Genomic DNA, 22,236 nt, shown 5'->3' on the forward strand with positions numbered 1-22,236 from the left:
TTATGGTGATCTGTGACCAGTGATTACAGCTGGCTGAAAGCTCAGATGATGGTTAGCAGGTTTTTTTAGTAATAAAGTATTTTTAAGTTAAGGTATATAGATTGTCTTTTCAGACATCATGCTATTGCACACTTACTAAACTACAGTACAGCATAAACATAGGTTTTCTACGCACAGAGAAACCAAAAACTCCATTTCACTTTATTGTGACATTCGCTTTATTATGGTGATCTGCAACCAAACCCACAATATCCCTCCATCCTCCTCTACTCCTGCAGTTCCCCGTATTTGTTGAGGCTCCTTACTCTGATTCTCTGAGAATTCCCGGGTTATTTTCAAAGCACCTATCACATTATATTTTAGTAAACTTTTTTTTTTTTTAATTTTTTTTAATAAATTTTTTTATTTTTTATAAACATATATTTTTATCCCCAGGGGTACAGGTCTGTGAATCACCAGGTTTACACACTTCACAGCACTCACCAAAGCACATACCCTCCCCAATGTCCATAATCCCGCCCCCTTCCCCCAAACCCCCTCCCCCCAGCAACCCTCAGTTTGTTTTGTGGGATTAAGAGTCACTTATGGTTTGGGAGGGAGACAAACCTTTTTTATTTTTTTGCTTGTCCAAATTTTCCACTAGACATGAGCCCCTTGCCTTCAGAGGCCGTGTTTACCTTTCCATTCTCATACTTGTACCTGGCATACTGTAGGTATACATAAATGTTTAGGGATTCAACAGTGAACAAAAAAGACAAAACCTTTGTCCTCAAAGATTGAATGCATCCACTGATATGGAATTTTTGGAAGCCACTGTAGGGAATAGAAATGATGGTGAAAACATAGTTCCTGCCCTTTAAGACTTTATAATCCTTGGGACACTTGGATGGCTCAGTTGGTTAAGCAGCTGCCTTCGGCTCAGGTCATGATCCCAGTGTCCTGGGATCGAGTCCAGCATCGGGCTCCTTGCTCAGCAGGGAGCCTGCTTCTCCCTCTGCTTTGCCTGCCACCCTGTCTGCCTGTGCTCACTCTAAGAAATAAATAAATAAAATCTTAAAAAAAAAAAAAAAAAAGACTTTATAATCCTTAGTGATTTCCATGGCTCATTTTGGCAAATTTTATTGCTTCGCAAATACATATGGATGTCTGACTTAGATTCAGCTGTATTTGACAATCTTTCATGTTGTCTAGACCTTTTAGAAACTGAGCAATTCCCACTTTCATTTATTCACTTAAGTGTACACTGAATACCTATTATGAGCCAACACATGCTTAAAAGGTAGAGATATAAAAATGAGTAAGATAAATTTATCTTTATGATCTCTGTTGACTTATAATGCTAAAATGTGTTTTGCTTTGAGAGAAAATATTAAATACTAAATTACTTCTGATTTTTTTTTTTTCTTTTACCTCCTAAAAGAAGGAAAGAGGTAGAGCTGAAATGGGGAGCTAATTCCTAGGACAGTCATCTTATTGATTTGGAAAAATAAGACCCTTCCCAAATCCCTAAATAAATAAATGTGAGGAGAGATTTCTTTATGCAAATTTGACATTAAAGAAAATGTTGCATTGTTGAGGAACTGATCGAGGAAATCAGGCTTATATTAGAAAGGGGAAAAAAATTTTTGTTTGTTGAGGTTTTGTTTGAGTTTTGATTAAGTTCATTTAAAGATCAGTTTTTTTACATTTAGTTCATGTCTGTATTCTTCTTTGGCCCTTAAAATACAGCAAGGTTGTGCAATCGTTGCTCCTAAATTTTTATGTTTGAGGATAACATGGTTAAAATATACATTTTTAAAAAATTGTTCTTTATTAATTTGGGGGGTAAAATTTGTTGGTATCTTTAAAGTGTATGGCATGTGTTTCTGTTCAATGAAACTTTAACCAGAAGACAAAACAAAATTGTGCTTCTTTTTAGGAAGTCCTACTTTGAGTTTAAAGGGTCTTTGCTCCCTCCTCGCTTAGCATCTGTTCTGGCCTTCATCCTGCAGCTTTTCAAAGAAACGAACATAGACATTTCTGAGGTTGAACTGCTCCTGCCTGGCGTCTTAAAGTGCTTGGTGTTGGTCAGTGAACCCCAAGGTTAGTCTGAATCTGTGTTTGTCGTACTTCTCTTTATGTGATATCAGTTTCTATACCTTGTGGCTAAAAATCAAACTCCAGCGGATGGTTGAGGTTGAGCATGATAAAATGGTTAAAAACCGACGTGTTTCAGCATAGTTTACTTCTGTTTTGTTTTTTTCCCCCAAGGCAAACAGTTTATTTAAGGGCTCCTTCTCTGATTAGACTTGTTAACCTTTTAAAGAATATTTGTTTAATCTGACTGCAGTATTAAATCAACTTCTCACATATCATGTGGTGAGGGGTCAGCATAAGTTCTTCTGTTCAGGTTTCTGCCAGAAAATCTAAGCTGATTTCACAGGCAAACCTGTAAGGATCCTTTGATCCTCATCCTTTTGTTTTCAGTCTCATCAGCCTTACTGCTAGGGATCACTTTAAAATATCATTTATTTCATCCCCACTGTGAGGAGCATGCTTTAATAAGCTTATTGAGAATATGCAGAATAGTAGCCATAGTTCTATCCTGAAGGAGTTTTTAATGTAAATAGGAGGCTGTGTGTGTAAGTGTGTGCATGTTATCATTATAATGTGATTGTTCAGGGCAGGGCTCTTCAAATGCTTCTACCTAAGTACATCTAACTGCTGTGATAAGTGAGTTCAATGTGTGTCCTGAAGAATCTGAGGGCAGCGCCCAAAGTGGTAGCTAAAATCTCAAATAGGTCTTGGAAATTTTCTGTTTTAGCTCAAAATTTATGCATATTTTGTTTAACTCTATATTTATTTTAATAATTAAAATGTTCTGTTTTTTTCCCTGCTCCCAAGTTTGATTTTACAAAAAAAATGTTGTGTATTAATATAGAATGCCCTTACCTGATAGTAGCATTTCTGTATTCAGAAATACCCAGATGGACCCCCGTTTCTTCTTTAGAAATTTTGTCCTCATTGAAAACTTACGCATACTTTCAGTGAAGGCCTGTTGTGGTGTACAAGACAAAAATTTGTTGAGACAGAGCAGTCAGTATGAAATCTTAGCTAGCCTCTTGTTTTGGTGATAGTGATATTTATCAGGAAGGAAGCCAGGGTGCAGAGGGTGAATTAAGCTGCTCACATCTAGCTGGTGAGTGCATCACACGTTCCAGATGGGTAGGATGCCGAATTGCCTATCTCTGCATTGCTGTCTTCATTAGCTGAGGAGGCAATATTAAACACAGATTTGTGTGTGTGGCTGAGATTTTTCTTCTCCTTGTAGCTCTCCTTGTATTCTTGCTCTCCTTGTAGTCTCAATGTTTAAAGTAATTCTTGCTTTCCTTGTAGTCTCAATGTTTAAAGGAATAATTTGTAAAATCACAGAGAGCTAGTGTTGCTAAATGACTCCACAAGGCCACTCCTAGGTATATGCCCAAGAGCATTTTAAATATACCATCCACTCAAAAAGCCGTACTCAAGAACTTAAAAGAATTCCACTTCTGGCATGATAACGTCAGGAGCTCTGCTGACCTACTCCCCAGCAAAACTGGTAGAAATTACTTAAAAGAAATAATTTAAATTCTCTGAAAATAGTCCTAAGGGTATATAGCAAATGGAGAAACATTTATTTAAGAAAATGTGCTAAAACTTGGTAAAGCAGCAGGAGTCTATGGTATTTGAACCAAGACTACCTCCTTCTTACTTCTCCCAGCTCAGTAAGACAGAAACTCTAACTTCAGACTGGTAGATCCAAGAACCTAGGGCTTTCTGTCTGCCCAGCTCCCAGTAGGAGGGCTATCATCCTGTGAGAGGTAGGATGTCAATATTTCTCATCCCACCCCCATGCTACCTGATGCTGAGGTTGTATTCCAGGCAAGTGTGGCTGCGAAGTGGGGGCTCCATTCTTTCCCTCAGCCCCCACTAGTGGGATGCATATAGTACACGGAGTATAGCACACTGAGAATACCGGGGTACCATTCATCCTTGCCACAGCTTAAAGGTATGAACTCACCGCCAAGTGAAGCAAGTTAAGGATGCCTGGGGCTCCTGCCTGTCCTTCCACAAGTACTCAGCGCTTGTGTGGGTATGTCCTTCATTGGGCACCACTGGCCCTCTCCCCAGCACCAGAGCCATGCCTCTGAGATTTTGCCTGATAAAGGCAGAGGGAGGAGAAGCAGACCATAGAGCAGAAAACTCCTGAATCTCTCCCAAAGGAACCGACTTCATTTGCAAATCAGTGTGAAAAAGTTCAAGCCTAAGGGTGCAGTCAAATACAGTGGAGTTTGTGGTGATAGACAGAAGGTAGGAGAATAAAATAGAGTCATTGGATATATAGGCTACTCTATAGACAGTCTAGTTTGGTGAGAGAATGGTGAAAGACACAGCTGAAAAGAGCCCTTGGATCGGAACAAATCTCAAATACTGCCCACAGAAATTGTCCTTTTAGAAAAGCCTGAACTTGATTAGATAGTCTGTAATGCAGTTTATACCCCTGGACATTATAAAAAACAATAGTGTAATCAGCTTTGATTAGTAGAGAGTCACAGCTGGGTGTGATCGGAAAACAGGACAAAGGGAACCCTGTCAAAATCACTGCCTTAGAATGGACACTCTGGGTGTACCCAAGGTTGTACCAGCAATGTTAGAGACTTCATGGGGAGTTGGATGGAATAGCCTTCATTAAAAAATGCCCAACTTTCAACAACAAAAAATTACAAGACATGCAGAGAAATGGAAGTATGATCCATATAATGGGAAAAAAGCAGGCAACAGAAACTGTCAGAGCAATCAGATCCTAGATTTAATAGGCAAAAACTTCAAAGTAGCCATTATAGTACGTTCAGAGAACTCAAGGAAAGCATGATTAACAGAATAAAGGAAGGTCTAATGATATTGTCACATCAAATAAAGAATATCAGTAAAGAGACAGAAATTATGAAAAAGAACCAAATGGAGATTAGGAAGTTTAAAAGTACATGAGCTAAACCGAAAAGTTCACTAGAGGGGCTCATGGATGGATTTGAATTAGCAAACTTGAAAATAGATGACTAGAGATTATGCAGTCTCAAAAAAAAAAAGAATGAAGAAATAGAGCTTTAGAGAAATGTGGGATACAGTTAAGTGCACCATAATACATATAATGCCAGAAGAGGACAGGAAAGAGCAGAAAAAATATTTGAAGAAATAATGGCTGAAAACTTCCCAAATTTATTAACGAACAATAGCCTATACATTCAGGAAGCTCAGCTAATTCCAATTAGGATAAACCCAAAAAGTTCCCCAGTGAGATGCATCATGGTAAAAATGCTGAAGGCCAAGGCAAGGAGAAAATCTTTAAGACATCAAGAGAAAGATGACTCATCGCTTACCACAGAACCCCAGACAGGTCAGCAAAAAACTTCTCAGCAGAATTAAGTAGTGGGGTACTACTTAATTCTACAGCAGTGGCGTAATACTTAGTGATCAAAGAAAAAGCTGTCAACCACAAATCCTCTATTCTGCAAAACTGCTACCTTTCAGAAGTGAAGATAAAATAAAACCATTGCAGAAAAACAAAAGACATTGCCAGATAATCACTGGGAGAATTTGTTGTTAGTGGACCAGCCTTATAAAAAAGGGAAATTCTTAAGAGCTGAAGTCAAGTGAGCCCACACAAGACAAAGAAAACCAGTAAGGCAATTATGTAATTGTAAAAGACAGCTTAAATATATATTTCTTTATGTTTATTCTCTTGATGGCTTTAAAAAGCAGCTGTATAAAATGATATATAAAAAAATATGTACATCATGTATGATTGGACCTATAACATAGGTATGCAATATATTTATCAATATCAATACAAAGGAGGTGGTGGGAGCAGAGCTGTATTGGGCTAAGGAAATGACTTCAGATATTAACTCAGCTAGATAGGAACAATTGTGAGAGAACCAGAAATGATCATGAAAGTATGTCATGAAAGCAAAAATACAGACTTGCTTTCCTTACTTCTCTTTTTCTTTAGCTTCTTTGAAAGACATAAAATTATATAAAATAAAAATAACTAAGTATTGTTGGGTTTGTAACATTTGCAAAGGTAATATGTATAAAAACAATAGCATGGGGAAAGGGAAAGGTTATATAAGAATAATGTTTCTGTATTTCACTGGAATTAAATTCATGTAAATCTGAAACTCTGATAAGATATACACAGTAAGCCTAGAGCAACTCCTAAGAAAATAACTCAAAACCAATGAAAAATCATTTAAGAAGATAAAATGCTGTGTTTTAAAATATGCACATAATGTAAAACAAAAGCAGTAAAGGAGATGAGAGGATAAAAAGCAAGACATTTAGAAAACAAAAGGTAAAATGACTGATGTAAATCCATCTAATATCAACAGTAACAATAGTTTTGAAAGGACTGAACAAACTAATCAAAAGTGGAGATCACTGGAATGGATCGAAATAAAAAGATGGAAGTATGTTCTCTATTCAGGAAACACTTGAGATTCAAAGATTAAAATAGTAAAAGGAAAGAAAAAATACATCCTGCAAGCTATAGCCATAGAAAGCTGGAGTAGCTATACTAATATCAGACAAAATAGACCGTAGACCAAAAAATCGTTAATTAGAAATAGAGATGCTTTATAATGATAAAGGGGTTGCTATGTTTAATGACTCTCAAATTGCATCTGACAAGAGAGTACCAAAATATAAGAAGAAAAAAACAAGAGAAATGAAGGGAGAAAAAGACAGTTCAGTGGTATTAGTTGAGAGGTTTGGGGTTTCCACTTCAACATGTAAAGAGCTTGAAAGTCGTCACTCCTCCCCTCACAACAAGAAAACAAATCTGAACAGACTGACCCTTATCAGGGTCATGAGTTCAAGCCCCACACTGGGCTCCACACTATGTGTGGAGTCTCCTTAAAAAAAACAAAACCTTTGGAGAAAGCAGACAAAAAGCAGATGATTAGGAAAATAGAGCAGGCGCAATGAACAGAAAAGTGACATGTATGGTAGTTGTTAATCTAGCAATATCAATAATCACTTTAAATGTGAATGCTTTACATAAGCCAGTTAAATGACTGAGACTGACAGTGGATAAAAAACAAAGCCCAACTGTATGTTACCCACAAGAAACCTACTTCGAATATGAAGACACAGATAAAAGAAAAGGGATAAGAAAAATGGTAGCACAGTTCAAAACAAAGCTGTAGAGGCTAATATTAATTTCAAACAAAACAGACTTCAGAACAAGTAGAATTATCAAGAATAAAGAGGTACATTACACAATGACAGACTGGGAATAGAGAAATGATTCAGTCTGATGAAGGTTATCTACGAAAATCCTATAGCTAGTGTCATACTTAATGGTGAAGGCTTAAATGCTTTTCCCCTAAAATTAGCAACAGGACAAGGATGTCCACTTTGCCACTTCTATCCAACATTGTACTAGAAGTCCTACTCAGGACAGGAAAATTAATTAAAAGATATCTAGATTGAAAAGGAAGTAAAACTATCCCTATCTGTAGATGATCCAATCCTGTATATACAAAATCCTAAGCACTCCAATAAAAGGTATTAGAACTAATAAATGCAGCAAGTTTACAGGATACAAAAACAAGACATTGCATTTCTATATACTCTTCTTTTTTTGCATTTCTATATACTTTTAATAAAAATCTGAAAACATAATTAAGAAAATGATTCTATAATAGCATTTTTTTTTAAACTCAAGTAGGAATACATTTTAAAATACATTTTAAAAAGAGAAATATAACCTTAAGATCTGAGAACTACCAAACTTTATTGAAAGAAATTAGAGAATATCTAAATAAATGGGAAAACATTCCATTTCATGGATCAGAAGTAATATTGTTAAGGTAGTGCCACTCCCCAAACTGATCTACAAATACAGTGTAACTCCAGAAGAGCCAAACCAATCTTGAAAAAGCACAGGAGTGCCCTGGGTCACCCATTTGGTTTGAGCATCTGACTCTTGGTTTTGGCTCAGGTCATGATCTCAGGATCAGGAGATCAAATCCTATATTGGGCTCTGTGCTCAGCAAGGAATGTTTGAGATTCTTCCCCTCTCCCTCTCCCCCTACCCCAGCTTATGCTCTCTCTCTCAAATAAATAAGTCTTTAAAAAAAATAATAATAAAGAAGAACAAAGTTGGAAGATACACTTTCCAATTTCAAAAATTCAGTACAAAGCAACTATAATCAAGACAGTAGGTGGTACTGGCAGAAAGATATAGGTCAATGGATTAGAATTGAGAGTCCAGAAATAAACCCATATGTCTGGTCAACAGACTTTTTTTGACAAGGGTGCCAAGATGAGTCAGTGGTGAGAAAATAGTATTTCAAGAAATTATACCAGCTCAAATAGATATCCACATGCAAGGGAATGAAGTTATACCTTTACTTCACACCATATGCAAAAATTAACTCAAAGTACATCATAGATCTAAATGTCTGAGATAAAACTATAAAGCTCATAGAAAAAAGCATAGTGGTAAATCTTCATGACCATGGATTTGTCAGTGACTTCTTCAATACACCAACAAAAGCATAAGGCAAGAGAGAGAGATAAATTGTACTAATCCAAATTAAAAACTTTTGTGCTTTAAAGGACAATCAAGATAGTAAAAAATAACCCACAGAATGGAAGACTATATTTGTAAATCATTTATATGATAAGCAAGTTGTACCTGCAATATATAAACTATTATAATTAAGTAAATTAAAAAAAAATTTAAAAATAGGCAAAGAATTTGAATAGTCATTTCTCCAAAGAATGAAACAGATGTCTTATAAGCACCTGAAAAGGTGCTCAACATCCTTAGTTATCAGGGAAATGCAAATGCAAATGCAAACCAAAACCACATGAAATACTAGATAACACTTTATACTCACTAGGTTGGCTATTATGGAAAAGTCAGATAATAATAATAACAACGTTTGTCAAAAACATGGAGAAATCAGAATCCTCAGTTACTGTTATTGGAAATGGAAAATAGTATAGACACTTGGGAAAATAATCTGGTCATTCCTCAGATAGTTAAACATAGAGTTACTTGTGATGTAGCAGTGTTCCTCCTAGATACATACCCAACATTAATGAAAACATAAGTACACACAGGAATTTGTGTTTATAGCAGTATTATTCATAGTAGCCAAAAGGTAGACTGTCCATCAGCTGACAGATTTTTTAAAATGTGATATATCCATACAGTGGAATATTATTTGGCCATAAAAAGGAATTAAGGATTGCTACATGCTACACAACATTAATGAACTTTGAAAACATTATTCTAGGTGAAAGAAGCCAGTTACAAAAGACTACATTATACAATGCCATTTATATAAAAAGTCCAGAATATGAAATCTGTAGAGATGAAAAGTAGATTTGGGGCTTCTTTTAGGGTATATAAGAAAATAAGGAGTGATAGCTAAAGACTATCAGGTTTCTTTTCAAAGTAAAAAAAATACTCCAAAATTGGCTTTAGTGATGGTTCCACAATTCTGGGACTATACTAAAATCACAGAACTGTACATGTTAAATGGGTGAATTGTACAGAATGTGAATTATATGACAATAAAGCTGTTAATGTAAAGAAAAACTAAAAAAAAAAACTCCATTTTTTTAAAAAGCTCAGTTCAATTAAATAAAGGTAGCAAATAGTTGTCTTTAAAAAACACATGTAACACTGACCCATAACAGCTTGATTCAGAATCGCTTCCAAATGGGAACAACCCAGATGTCCATCCCCCAGCGAATGTACAAAGAACTTGGGATATATCTATACACTGGAATATTATTTGGCCTTCAAAAGAAATAAAGTACTGATATCTTCTACCACATGGATAAACCTTTAAAACAGTATGCTAAGTAAAAAGAAGACAGTCACAGAAGACCGTGTGGAGGTGTCCCTGGGTGGCTTGGTTGATAATCTGTCTCTTGGTTTTGGCTCAGGTCATGATGTCAGGGCATCACGATGCTCAATGGCCAGTCTGCTTGACATTCTCTTTCTCTCTCTCTCCCTCTGCCCCTCCCCCCGCTCACACACATCCTCTCTCAAATAAAATCTTAAAAACAAAACAAAACAAAAAACACATGGTGTATGATTCTGTTTATAAGACATTTCCAGAAGCATCAAATCCATAGAGACAAAACATAGATTAGTGGTTGCCAGAGGCTGGGGAGGAAGAAATTAGAGAATGACTGTTAGTAAATTAAGGTTTTTGGGGAGGTGATGAAATTACTCTGAAATTAGGCAGTGATTAGGCCTTCTCAGTTCTGTGAATTTTCTAAAAATCAGTGAATTGTACACTTTAAAAGATTGGTTTTTATGATATGTGAATTATACCTCAATAAAACTGTTGTAAAATAAAAACCCAATGCTTACTCTTAATTCTCTATGAAGGCCATTTCTTGATATTCTAGTACTTCTCCCACACAAGAGCTTCTGGAGTTTTTCAAGGAAATTTCTTTTAAAAAGAACCAATTACACTGATTTCAGAACTGTAACTTAATATGAGGCGTTATTTGTTCAATAAAGACAAGTGTGCTCCATCTTCTTTATCCACCATCCTCAGGCCATTGAGAATATTACTAAGTACATATTAATTAATTGAACTTCATATGTATCCTGTTTTATTCTCCTGCTATAATGGATTAGAGTTTCTGAATTATTTTTTATGCATAAACAAAGCACTTTCTCCCCAGCTACTTGTATTTAGTGTGCCAAAAACATTACAAAAATTTAGTAGCATTTAGAACATACTGAATTTTTTCTTCTTGACATTTTTTCCATTTTTATGGAGACATGCACAATTTTAAATGACTTGATTAAATATTTAAAAATACAAATTTTTTTTTTGTAACTTTGCTGTCTTTTTTGAAAGGAAGATAGCATCACAAATAGTTGATGTGTGTGTGTGTGTGTGTGTGTGTGTGTGTGTGTGTGTGTGTGTGAGATCTTTGACTAATTTTGAACGAAGGTGAATTGTTGATGGTTTCTAATTTGTTAGAGGGGGAGGAATATACCTATGAGTTTTAAAAAAGTCAATCTGCTTCTCTGTAACTCAGCTGAATGATTACAGTCTGTCTTTTGTCAATATGTTACTACTTGCAGGATTAGGATGATAAAACGTTTTTGAATGTGGGTTCTTTCTAGGAGACCTGTCTTCATATGTATTTTTTCAGTTATCAGCTTGTAAAAAATAGACTCAAGATTTTTAGATTTTCTTAGAATGGGAGTTAAGGAGATAGGGAGATACCCAAGTACAAAACAAAAACTCGTAACTATTTCATTTAGAAAAATAACAAAAAGGCTGTATAAACTTTAAGAAAACAACATATTTTTCTAAATTAAGAGTGTTCATAAAAATGAGGATCCAGATGGTCAATTCAGACACAGTATGTAATGCTGTAATTTTCCCTCCTAGTTAAAAGGCTGGCCACAGAGAACCTGCAATACATGGTAAAAGCCTGCCAAGTGGGGTCAGAGGGAGAACCCGCCGCCCAGCTGACTTCTGTGTTTAGGTAACTGGAAAATGTGCCAACTGCCAAGGGGATGACTGCCAGCCATTTGACAGCCAGCATGTTTTTCAAATAACTAATTATCCAAAACATAATGTGCTACTACTTGTTAGAGTATTTCAATTATTATATTTTTGGGCCATAGTTTTGTTACATTGTGTTGTTTTATTTAAAAAGACAAAAGTGCCAGAGAGGAAGATGAGCAAACTGACTTGAACTCACCTGAGAATGGTGATAAAGATTCCTGCATGTATTGAAGAGACAAAATGGGGGGATGTGGGTCACGATGACAGGTGCACAGGCCCTCAGAGCTGCTAAACATGTTACTCAGGATCCCGTGTAGAGGTACATGTCACTGGTTTTCTTACCTGCTTTAGATACTGTAGACCCAGAAGGCATCCTTGTATTTCAGCTGTGAAGCATACACTGTATAGGATAGATGTGATGTTGGTTCCCAAGAACAATATTGCAACTGGAGGAGTGTTTCCTGTGTTTTGTGTTTTGTTGCCGTTTCCTGCCTTGCCGCCTCTAGAGTCTTGTGCTTTCTGTTAGAGCAGTATTTTTAAATATGTCTCACAATTTCTTCCAGTTCATTTTTACTATACACATCTCTGCGCTAGCACTACCATGATAAATTACACGGATCCATTTTCTTCTAAGTTGGATCTTTGATTCCTCAGTTTGTTTCTCATCCCATCATTGGCACTTGTCCATTGGTTACAACTTATTTAAATTGTGATTACATGAAATAAATAATGGATTTGTAAGAAGCGTAAAACCACCCAGAAAAGAAAAAACCGTATAAAACCCTAAGAGGGGAGAAAGAATTTTATACCAGTAAAGATTGCATGTTTGTTAATAAATTGTACACAGCAAACATGTAATCATTCTTATTTTGTTGGGGGAGAGAGTGGAAATTATATGGTTAAAACATACAATTCTTATTATTATAAAGGCTTTTTGTGGTTCTAAAGTCGCCTGTTCACTTAAGGAATATAAAAATATATTATTAATAACTTGCTTTTCTCATAAAAATATTGTTTGATTTATATAGAAATATGAAGTACTAAGATAAAGAAACTGGACTCACTTTTTCCATGTTTTTACGGCTCAGATTTTGACCCACAAAGAATAGCAGCAAAGTCCCTGGGACTAGATTTTCCTTCTTTTCTCCCTGCTGGGTTTGCAGCTCTTCCCTTTTCCTACCTGTGCCATCATTCCGGTCACACTGAAATAAGCCATCTCTGTCCTTATTTTTAAGTGTTATAAATTGTTTTCATAGGGCATCTGGATTCTTAAGGTTGTTTTATGTGAAATGATCTTTCTTGCATTCAGGTTACAGTTGTCATATAGATACCAGCCCAAGGAACTTCCCCCAGAAGTAATCCTATGTAACTTGATTTACTTCCAGGCATTTTATCCAGGATCATGGTATGAGATACGATTATCAGATTTACGGCATTTTAGAAACAGTAGCATCATTGGACCAGCAGGTTGTTATCAACTTGCTTTCTACCCTCACTCAGTCTCTGAAGGATTCAGAGCGGAAATGGGGCTTTGGCAGAAATATTGCACAAAGGTATGTTTGGATCATTTGATTACATTTTTTGGGCAGTGGTTATAAAAATCTAGATTCATTTTCTGGAGATCGCTTATTTTCCCATTCCTAAAAATTTGGGGTGTGTTCTCTGAGCTAATGAACGTTTCTGTAGTATGATTGAATTTTCATTCACACACTGTTCTTTTCAAAGTGAGCACCTTAGAAAGCTATGTATTTGGCAGAGGATCATAGGGGAAGGGAGGGATAAATGAAACAAGGTGAAACCAGAGAGGGAGACAAGCCATAAGAGACTTAATCTCAGGAAACAAACTGAGGGTTGCTGGAGGAGAGGAAGGTCGAATGGACAGGGTGGCTGGGTGATGGACATTGGGGAGGGTATGTGCTATGGTGAGTGCTATGAATTGTTTAAGACTGTCAAATCACAGACCTGAACCCCTGAAACAAATAATACATTATAGGTTAATAATTTTAAAAAATATATATATATTTCAGCAGTGCCTCTGTTGCTCAGAACACATTCAGTGCCCCTTATCAGGAAGGGGACTTGAGAGCCTCAGGTGTCTTGTTTTGTATAAAACCCATGGTGGCACATCTACCTTTTGAGGGATGCTTGATATACTGAATCAACTATATCATGCGTATCCAGTGAATAAGAGTGACCCAACTAGGGGCGCCTGGGTGGCTCAGTGGGTTAAAGCCTCTGCCTTCGGCTCAGGTCATGGTCCCAGGGTCCTGGGATCAAGCCCAGCATCGGGCTCTCTGCTCGGCAGGGAGCCTGCCTCTCTGCCTACTTGTGATCTCTGTCAAATAAATAAATTTTTTAAAAAAAATCTTAAAAAAAAAAAAAGAGTAACCCAACTAGATAATACAGATTTGGGTCAAAATAGTAATGGGCCTTTTTTTCATATAGGCTTATAACCTAATTTCAAATTGTGCTGAATGGTGTAAAATAATGCAACACCATGGAAATAGACCTGTAGTTCCTGAAGAGGTTGTTTTGGAGGAGGCAGCACTCATGAGAATTCACATGTTCCAAGTTTGTTAAAGAATCAGAGTACTTTAATCATAGAGTAGGGGTGTGGGTGCACATGTGTGTAGACAGACATTCAGGTAGACTGAATTTATAAATACTTAAGTGAAAATTATGGAAAAGTTAATAAATATATCTACCTTTTCTTTTTTCCTTAAACAGGGAGGCCTATATCAAACTTCTATCTCACCTGGGACAGGTGGGACAAGATGAAATGCAGAGACTGGAAAGTGATAATACCTAATATATTTTGTGCTTTGCTTCTCTATTCATTGTAACTATCTAAATCCACTTTGCACTGCAGTTGTATAATGTTCTGTTAGAAATACTTTCTAGGACTTTTTTCCTTACATACCTGTAAGTATAAAATACATAACAAGAAAATAAAAGTTAAATAAGTGTATTATAGAATCTTTTCAAAGTTGGCAAAATTGTCTCTCTTGAAGAGTTTTTAGTTAAACTAATTTAAAGTAAGTTTTTCTAACTGGGAGTGTCTCTGTGTGTGTCCATGAAGCAGGTCTGCAGTGGGTGATCCAGGGGACTTGTCACTGTAATGTGACTTTTTGCCTTGTGAGTGATTTGTGTTTGTCTGTTTCTTCCAAGTCATGTTTTAATATGATGTTTGGGTTTTTTGTTGTTGTTGTTTGTTTTCAGATTACCTGGCTATTCTTTGCTAGATTTTATGAAACAGGAGTTCAGGAGATGGGATGTATGTTTATCATCTTTTGTTATACCATGTGTGAGGCAAGTTAGTAAATACCCAACACGCTTAACTCTGTGAGGAATGAGGCGGTGTCTGGCGAAATGAATATACCGATAGTATATAAAATGTTTGAAATTTAAACCAGCAGTGGTTCCAACAGTTGCCAGATTTTTTTTCCCCTCTACTCATCTTTCTTTTTGGAAATTGATGAAAAGACGTATCAGGAGAAGGATAAGAGCTTTTAAGAAAAGTCAAATAATATTCGGAAAAGTCTTGAGATTATAAATTAACAGAAGAGGTCTGAAAAGTCAGCTGATTTATCTCCTTGCTCTTCAGTTAGAGCCTCTTATAATTTCACATCTTACATATTTATAGGGAACCAGTTTAGTTCCTTTAGCAGCTCTTGTCTCTTAACTCTGAGTACTTCATAGATATTTTTACTTTACCAGTTGGGCTCTTGTCCTTGACTCCTTTCTGTGGTGAGCATTATTTGGGAAAAGAACTCCAGTCCTGGTGTTGGGAACCCACGTAGGTCTCAGTCCCAGCTCTGCTTTGTAAACTTCAGCAAGTTACTTAATCTTGCTGAGCCTGAGTTTCTCCTTGGGGAAAAAAGAATAATACTCCTTTTTCTATTTCATAGTGTTTTGGTAAGAATCAGTGGAATAATGTATGTGAAACTATATTGGTGATGTGTTCTATATGAGGCATACAGACATGATTACTAGTTATTCGTGCACAAACGTAGAGAACCCCTCAATATTGTTCTCTCTTTCTTATATTCACCTGTTTTTCAAATTATGTCTTATGTGTTATGTTTGTTATGCCAATGTGTTATGTTTGTTAACCTTGAAATAACTGTTTTCTTCTTGAGACTCTGGTCTTTATCATGCTTCTTCTGATTCCTCCCTTTTCTGAGTCAAGAAGTATCTTTCAAAATGAAATATATTACAATCAGTGAACTCTAGTTATTAGTCCTTTCCTAACTTTTATCTATGAATCCTAAAGGAGTATCTGTTGTTCTCATTACATACAGATAGTCTGTCCCTCCCACCCCAGGTCAACTGTCATTATGTCACAACAAATAGAATGAATAAAACCCTCTTTAAGTAAAGTAACTTAATAGACTTCATAGCAGTGAGTTTCTTTCCATTATGATAGTGCCTTATTAAACTTATATCACTTTGCAAGTTTCAGCAAATGAAGTTTAATCTGTTTAAAGTGACACTTTTAAAGGAATTATTTGTGTGTATATATGTGTGTGTATATATATATATATATATTTTTTTTTTTTTTCCAAGTGAGATTAATGTCTTTGAGAATCTCACTCCTTAGAATATGAAATGTTTAAGGCTGAGAAAAGCTGCTTCTGAATCATGCATTGGGATGTATATCTACAGACACTAAGAATAAACAGTTTGTACTTTAAAAATAAGTAACAACCCAAAAAATCCATGATTATCGATACTTATATGTGTATATACATATGTGTTTATTTATATATAAGTAAAATTTTAAAGATGCTGTCTTTTTAAGTTGAAGAGTTTTGTTTTTACTTAGTTCATTTCCTTGAAAATCTTCACTGACCCATCACTTAATCCCCTAAGTAACCTGTCATCCCTAGGGCTGCTGCTTCCCCCACTGTAATGTAAGCCATTCTCTTTTGCTGAAATCTGAGACTGTATTCTCGTTTGTCATGTTCTTTGACCTGACATTGGTATTTTCCTTTATCTTCTCAGCCCTTCCTCAGTGATACTGCTCCTTCCTACATATTGTACTTTGAAAGTACCATCATGTTCTTTCTTGTCCCCAGTGGTAAGATCTGGTCCTTCATTCGCTCTGTCTCAAAATTCTTCCAGTTGGGACTTGATAACACGAGCCTAATTTCTCTCAACCCCTCTAGTTGGATCCTTCAGAAACCTCAAGGCAACTTATCGAGCTGCGCTTGTCGCCTATTTTAAACTAGCTCCTGCCTTTCTTTTCCACCCAGGGAAGACACTATTTTCCCACGTCATTTAGCCCTGAAACTTCAGAAGCAATTTGAATTCTTACTTGTTCCCCACTTTCAGTTGATCACCAGTACAAGCTTTTGCTCTTCTTTTCTTTTTGCCCTCCGTGCATCCGAAATGTTTTTTCTACCGCCTGCTGTTGATCTCTTCCTTATCTATTGATCTTTTCCTTATCTCCTTATCTCTGATCTCCTTTCCTCCAATTTAACCTTATACAGTTCTCACATTAGTGTTTCTAAAATATTACTTTCCTCCTGTTACTTTTCTATTCAAGGACATCCACTTAATTCCCAGTGTCAGTAAGCTGATATATAAGCTCTTCAGTCAGGAGACTTTCTGCCATCTGACTCTACTTTTCTGTGCAAATTTAACTCAAGCAGGGGACTAGATTGCCTTCGAATATCTGAATGCCATGTTCATTCTACACTCTGAGCCTCATTCAGTTTGCCACCGTAAAATACTACCCTTTCTCTAGAAACCTAACCTTAAGTCACTGAAATAGGAAGACCGTCAAAATAAATTTTAGATACATGAGTATTCCAGTCAAATAATTTTCATAAAATATACAGATGAAATGTAAAAGAGATGATTGAAGGACAACAGCATGATAGAAGGACTTTATTAGATACTCAGATTTGGTTATGATTTAAATTTTAATTGAACATTTAATTAGGTTTTCATGGGGGAGTAAAAAACATGGAATATGCTCTCTGTACAAAAATCATTCAGTATTGAATTCATTTGCATTAGAACAGTTTCATACTTTAAAACTTTTATATCTTTATCTATTCCTAGCATATTTTTTCCTAAGCATATTTGACTTTTTCTACCTGGATATCTATATAAAAAAAAATAAGTATCTGCAGGTTGTGTGTTCTTTACCCATTATCTTTTTCCATACTTCATCACAAATTTTTAAAACTACTTCCTTCTTAAAGAATTACATGTACTTTAACAGAATCTTTGACAGTTTTCATTTTTACTTACCCTTTGTTAGGATTATCTGTTACATAAAAATTTGATAAACTTCTGCAATTGGGAAAGACCTGTAGGAAACCTATCTTCCCTAAATTCCTATAATGTTTATGTAAACCTTCTATTTTCAAAAACTGATCTCCTGCCTGATCCTTCTAGGGTTAAAAATACTACCTTGTCAGTCAAGTGTATAGTATGCCAATATAAATGCCATGCTTTATTTGCTTAAAACAGTTGGTTTGGGAAGCTAGCAAAGTTAGGATATTTTTCACATATTTAATAAGATAAAAGATTTGTATTTTGATTCTCTGATAATCTATATTGCTAAGGTTACCAAAATAAGTACCTCATGATTATAACTGAATAATCTGCTTGTTAAAGTTTGTGGTTATCCAACTTATTGCATCTGTGAATTGTACTTTCTGGACGTTCTTATTGTTTATTCATGTTTATAAGTTAATTATGTCTATAATAATGGTATATACCTTTTTAATGTATATAATTTACACTGTATCCATGATTATTCCGCTTTTTTATGATAGATTGGCTATTTGAAAACCAAAATAAAAATGAACCATGTTGTCTTGAGGAATAATTTCTATCTTATTCCTATTTTATATTCTGTGGTAAAACAATAGAGAGTTTTTCAGATATTGCAATAGCTGGAAAGGATACAGTATACATGTGGTTAAACCATGTGGAAAATATGAAGAAAAAAAGCAGGAAAAATATCCTAATCGCACCATAGAAGGTATTTTGTTATGAAGGTTCTAAGGAATTTCATTGTACTTTACAAACACATTATTTTAGAGATTAATTTCTTTGCTGGCTTCTCCTCCTACACAAAGGAACATTCTGCTAATATTTATCTGGTACCTGTGCCTTCTCTTGTAAAGTCAAGTCTTGAAGTAGCTGTTTAAGGAGGTGGAAGTTTCATGATCTCCCAATGGAAATTTAATTTAATTCTACTACAAATACAATATAGTCTATAATTTTGGAGAATAAAAATGGAAGATGAATTATGAAGGATAGTTCACTTATTTGAATAGTTTCAATGGAATTTGCTTTATATGACCAAGCATAGTTTTCTAGAATTTTTATTAGCTCTTAATAATTTGAGGAGAATGATCTAATCATAAGTGTTCAGCATTTTATTTTTCCTCAGAGAAGAATGTTGCACTTTGGATTCTATTCTCTGGCTACAGCATAAAAGATGTTTTCAAAAACGATGCAAAACTTTAAAATTCTCTGCATTCAATTCTGTAATATTAGTGAATAACACATTAAATTTCACCAAGAAGGGGTTTGATAATAATATGCCAATTTGTTTTAAATGAATAGTTAGAAGTCTAAACAGAAAATATCAGGAGTAATCTCAGGCTACCTTTCCATTATCAGTCAGGCAAGCTTATTTTTAGACCATTTCCCTTTTATTCATTGGATATAGGATCTGGGATTTTAAATGTAATGGTTTTTATAAGGTAAAAACAGCTGGAAGTAAATTCATTTGTCAAGTAGAAATTTTAGTAAATCTGAAATACTTCTTGCTCTGGTTCTTGTTGAAAGCTACTTCAAATACTAGAGTCATTTTCCTGACTTGGTAAGGCATTTAAAATATTTAGTTTACATGATTTATACCCTTTAAAGACACTCTTTGATATCAATGAACAGTATCAATTTGTACTTTTCAGAACTATAAAAATACTCAAGATTTTTTGGCTAAATCTCTGGAAGGTTTTTTCACTTTTTTTGCTCCTTACCTCTAGTCTCTCCTCCTGTTCTTTAATCTGAATAACCAGATTACTTATTATTTGGAAATTAAAAATTTTAGGTATATAACAATATATAAAGTTAGTGAATTTTGTATTTAGGATTAAAAAGTGTTTATGTTTTTATTCACTTCTGATTACTAAAAGTGCTTCCATCAATAAAAGGACAGTTTTCTATAAGATAAAGATTGCTGAATAATTAAACTATGCCAAAGGAAAAAGCGTAAAGTTTCCCTTTTATAAAGGTGACTTAGATCCTAAAAAGAAAAGAGAAAAATTCATTTTATACTTCTTGAATTTTTTTATGTTCCAAAGTGATTGAGTTTTATGTGTATATTTTTGCTATAGCCAAAGCAAATCCAAAAACCTCACCCTAAATAAGAATTCTTATGCATTATTAAAAATTTGTAGTAATAAAATATGTATTGGTGGTGGAAAAGAATCCCACAAGTCCTCAAGATTGACATAACCTTTAACAAAGTGGAAAAACTTTTATTAGAATTACCAAGTCTAGGTTCAGATTTATGTCAGAGCACTTTATGGTGCCAAAATTAGTATAACAAATTTTTTTTGAGCCTAAAATGTCATTTTTCACTAAATGAGTTTAAATGAGAAGTTTAAATTATTATTTGAAGCAAGAAATTTGTACAGACTTGGGAATCTTTGGCTTTGGTAAATTCCCCTTTTCCTAATTAGCATATCTTTCACATGCTTTTTGAATCATTTATTCCATAATATGTGTTTCAAGTTCTATTTAGTAATTATTTAATTTCAAAAATAACCTCCCCTTTCAGTTACAAGGTTCTAAACACTGTAAAATACCTTGTAATTTGAGTAACTTTCTTTTCTTCAGCGAAGTACTTAGCATTTCCCTAATATTCACAAAATTCTTCTGAATTCATATGGAAATCAATAATTATCTTCCTTAAAAAGTGGAAAAACAAGTACAGAAAGGTAAGCACATTGCCCAAGGTCACAGATTAACCAAGCCAAAAAATATGGGTATTCCAACTGCTGTTCTGATATACTTCTATTATTCGTATTACCTTGAATAAAATATGGCATTTAAAATTTTATAATGTCATAATGCTGAGTCTATACCGAGTGGGGCTGCATAATGTTAAATTTTTAAAAGAAAAATTACAAACCCAGGTTTACGTAGGAAGGGAAACAACTACTGAATATTTTTTTTAAAGACCACTGAGGACAGTACTTGTGAAATAAATTCCTTACTAACATTGTCCTGTTTTCCTAGACAGCATTGATTTAGAAAAAGTATACACAAAGGCTCTAAAGACCCATGGAACAATTATGGACCATTAAGTTGGTACTAAGCTATACCACAGTAAAAGTCATATATATTGTATATTGACCCACAAAGAGAAGGGTGACAGGAGTTTTCAGTAATGTGTTTTAGAAAACTGTTCATTTTTTGCTAATGTTTATCAGAATATAAGACATATAAAACAAAACAAGGAAGCATTGAGCACTGAGTCTTTTCATACCCAGTATCCAAAAATGAAACTTTTCTTCTGCTCATGATAGTTATTAACAAAGCATTGCCTTTCAGATGGTCCCAATTCTGTGATGAGGCACTTGAAGAGTCTGAAGGTTAGGGCATGTGAAATACGGAGCTGGAAGAAAGCATGCAGCTATTCCATTGGAAGCAAAAGGGAGTGTAGGCCCATAGAATACTTCTTCTTTGCCTTCTCTACTTACATCCACTACCTACAAAAGAAGAGAAACCTGTATGTCAAAGATGATTGTTCAATATAATTTGAACATCTATATATAAAAAGCAGCCTACAGTTGAATTCATTTATGCCACCATGACCATATATACCTTAGGCATTGGGTTTTCTCCCCTCGCGGTATGGTACCAGAAATACATATAAAGATCCAGGTAAGTGCTACTATGTACATTTATATATTTGGGTGTCTACATATGTACGTAGATATATGTTTATAATGATTTAATCTTCAGAACAGTGATGAGGTAGGTAGTTTTATCCTACTTTAATATTAAGGTCTTCTGGCTTTAAACAACACATTACACCAGATGGATCTAACAATGGAATACACATTATCCAAGTGTACATGGAATATTCTCCAGGATAGATCATATATTACACCACAAAACAAATTTCAATAAATTTAAAAAGACTGAAATCATATCAAGCATCTTTTCTAACCACAACAGTACCTAGAAATAAGTTACAAGAACTGGAAAACAAAATAAAATGCAAATACAGAGGCTCAACAACATGGTATTAAACCAATGGGTCAATGAAAAAAAAAGGTGTGAAAAAAATTCATGGAGAAAAATGTAAATGAAAGCATTATGGTAGAAAATCTTTGGGACACAGCAAAAGCAATTCTAACAGGAAAGTTTATAGCATTCTCAAGCAACAAGAGAAATCTCAACCTAACCTTACAACTAAAGGATCCAAAAAAAGAACAAAGCCCAAAGCTAGTAGAAGAAAGCAAGGAATAAAGATTAGAGTGGGAATAAACTAAAAAAAAAAAAAAAAAACCCACCAACTTTAAAAAGAAAAGAGCAATAAAAGCAAGAGCTGATTACTGAGAAGATATGCAAAACTGATAAACCTTTACCAGACATACCAAGAAGAGACCCAAAT

At 34.9% G+C, this 22,236-nt stretch overlaps 2 protein-coding genes across 14 annotated transcripts in view; one reads left to right on the forward strand and one right to left on the reverse strand.

The window, feature by feature from the left end:
• Positions 1-18,417, forward strand: part of MMS22L (MMS22 like, DNA repair protein) — a 130,045-nt gene extending 111,628 nt beyond the window's left edge. For both annotated transcript variants that reach the window (XM_082731892.1, XM_082731891.1), the window contains exons 22-25: positions 1,919-2,082; positions 11,460-11,556; positions 12,965-13,132; positions 14,307-18,417. In XM_082731892.1, the coding sequence (XP_082588018.1) occupies positions 1,919-2,082; positions 11,460-11,556; positions 12,965-13,132; positions 14,307-14,388 (511 nt within the window). In that variant the 3' untranslated portion in view covers positions 14,389-18,417. The remainder of the gene's footprint in view (positions 1-1,918; positions 2,083-11,459; positions 11,557-12,964; positions 13,133-14,306) is intronic.
• KLHL32 (kelch like family member 32) overlaps positions 17,443-22,236 on the reverse strand; it is a 245,785-nt gene continuing 240,991 nt past the window's right edge. For all 12 annotated transcript variants that reach the window (XR_014312142.1, XM_082731900.1, XM_082731897.1 and 9 more), the window contains one exon: positions 17,443-21,325. Coding sequence is in view for 11 of the 12 variants with exons in the window: in XM_082731900.1 (XP_082588026.1) it covers positions 21,164-21,325 (162 nt within the window). In the remaining variant the exon portion in view is untranslated. The remainder of the gene's footprint in view (positions 21,326-22,236) is intronic.

The sequence above is a fragment of the Mustela nivalis genome, assembly GCF_964662115.1.
Source record: "Mustela nivalis genome assembly, chromosome: 5".
Lineage (NCBI taxonomy): Eukaryota > Metazoa > Chordata > Mammalia > Carnivora > Mustelidae > Mustela > Mustela nivalis.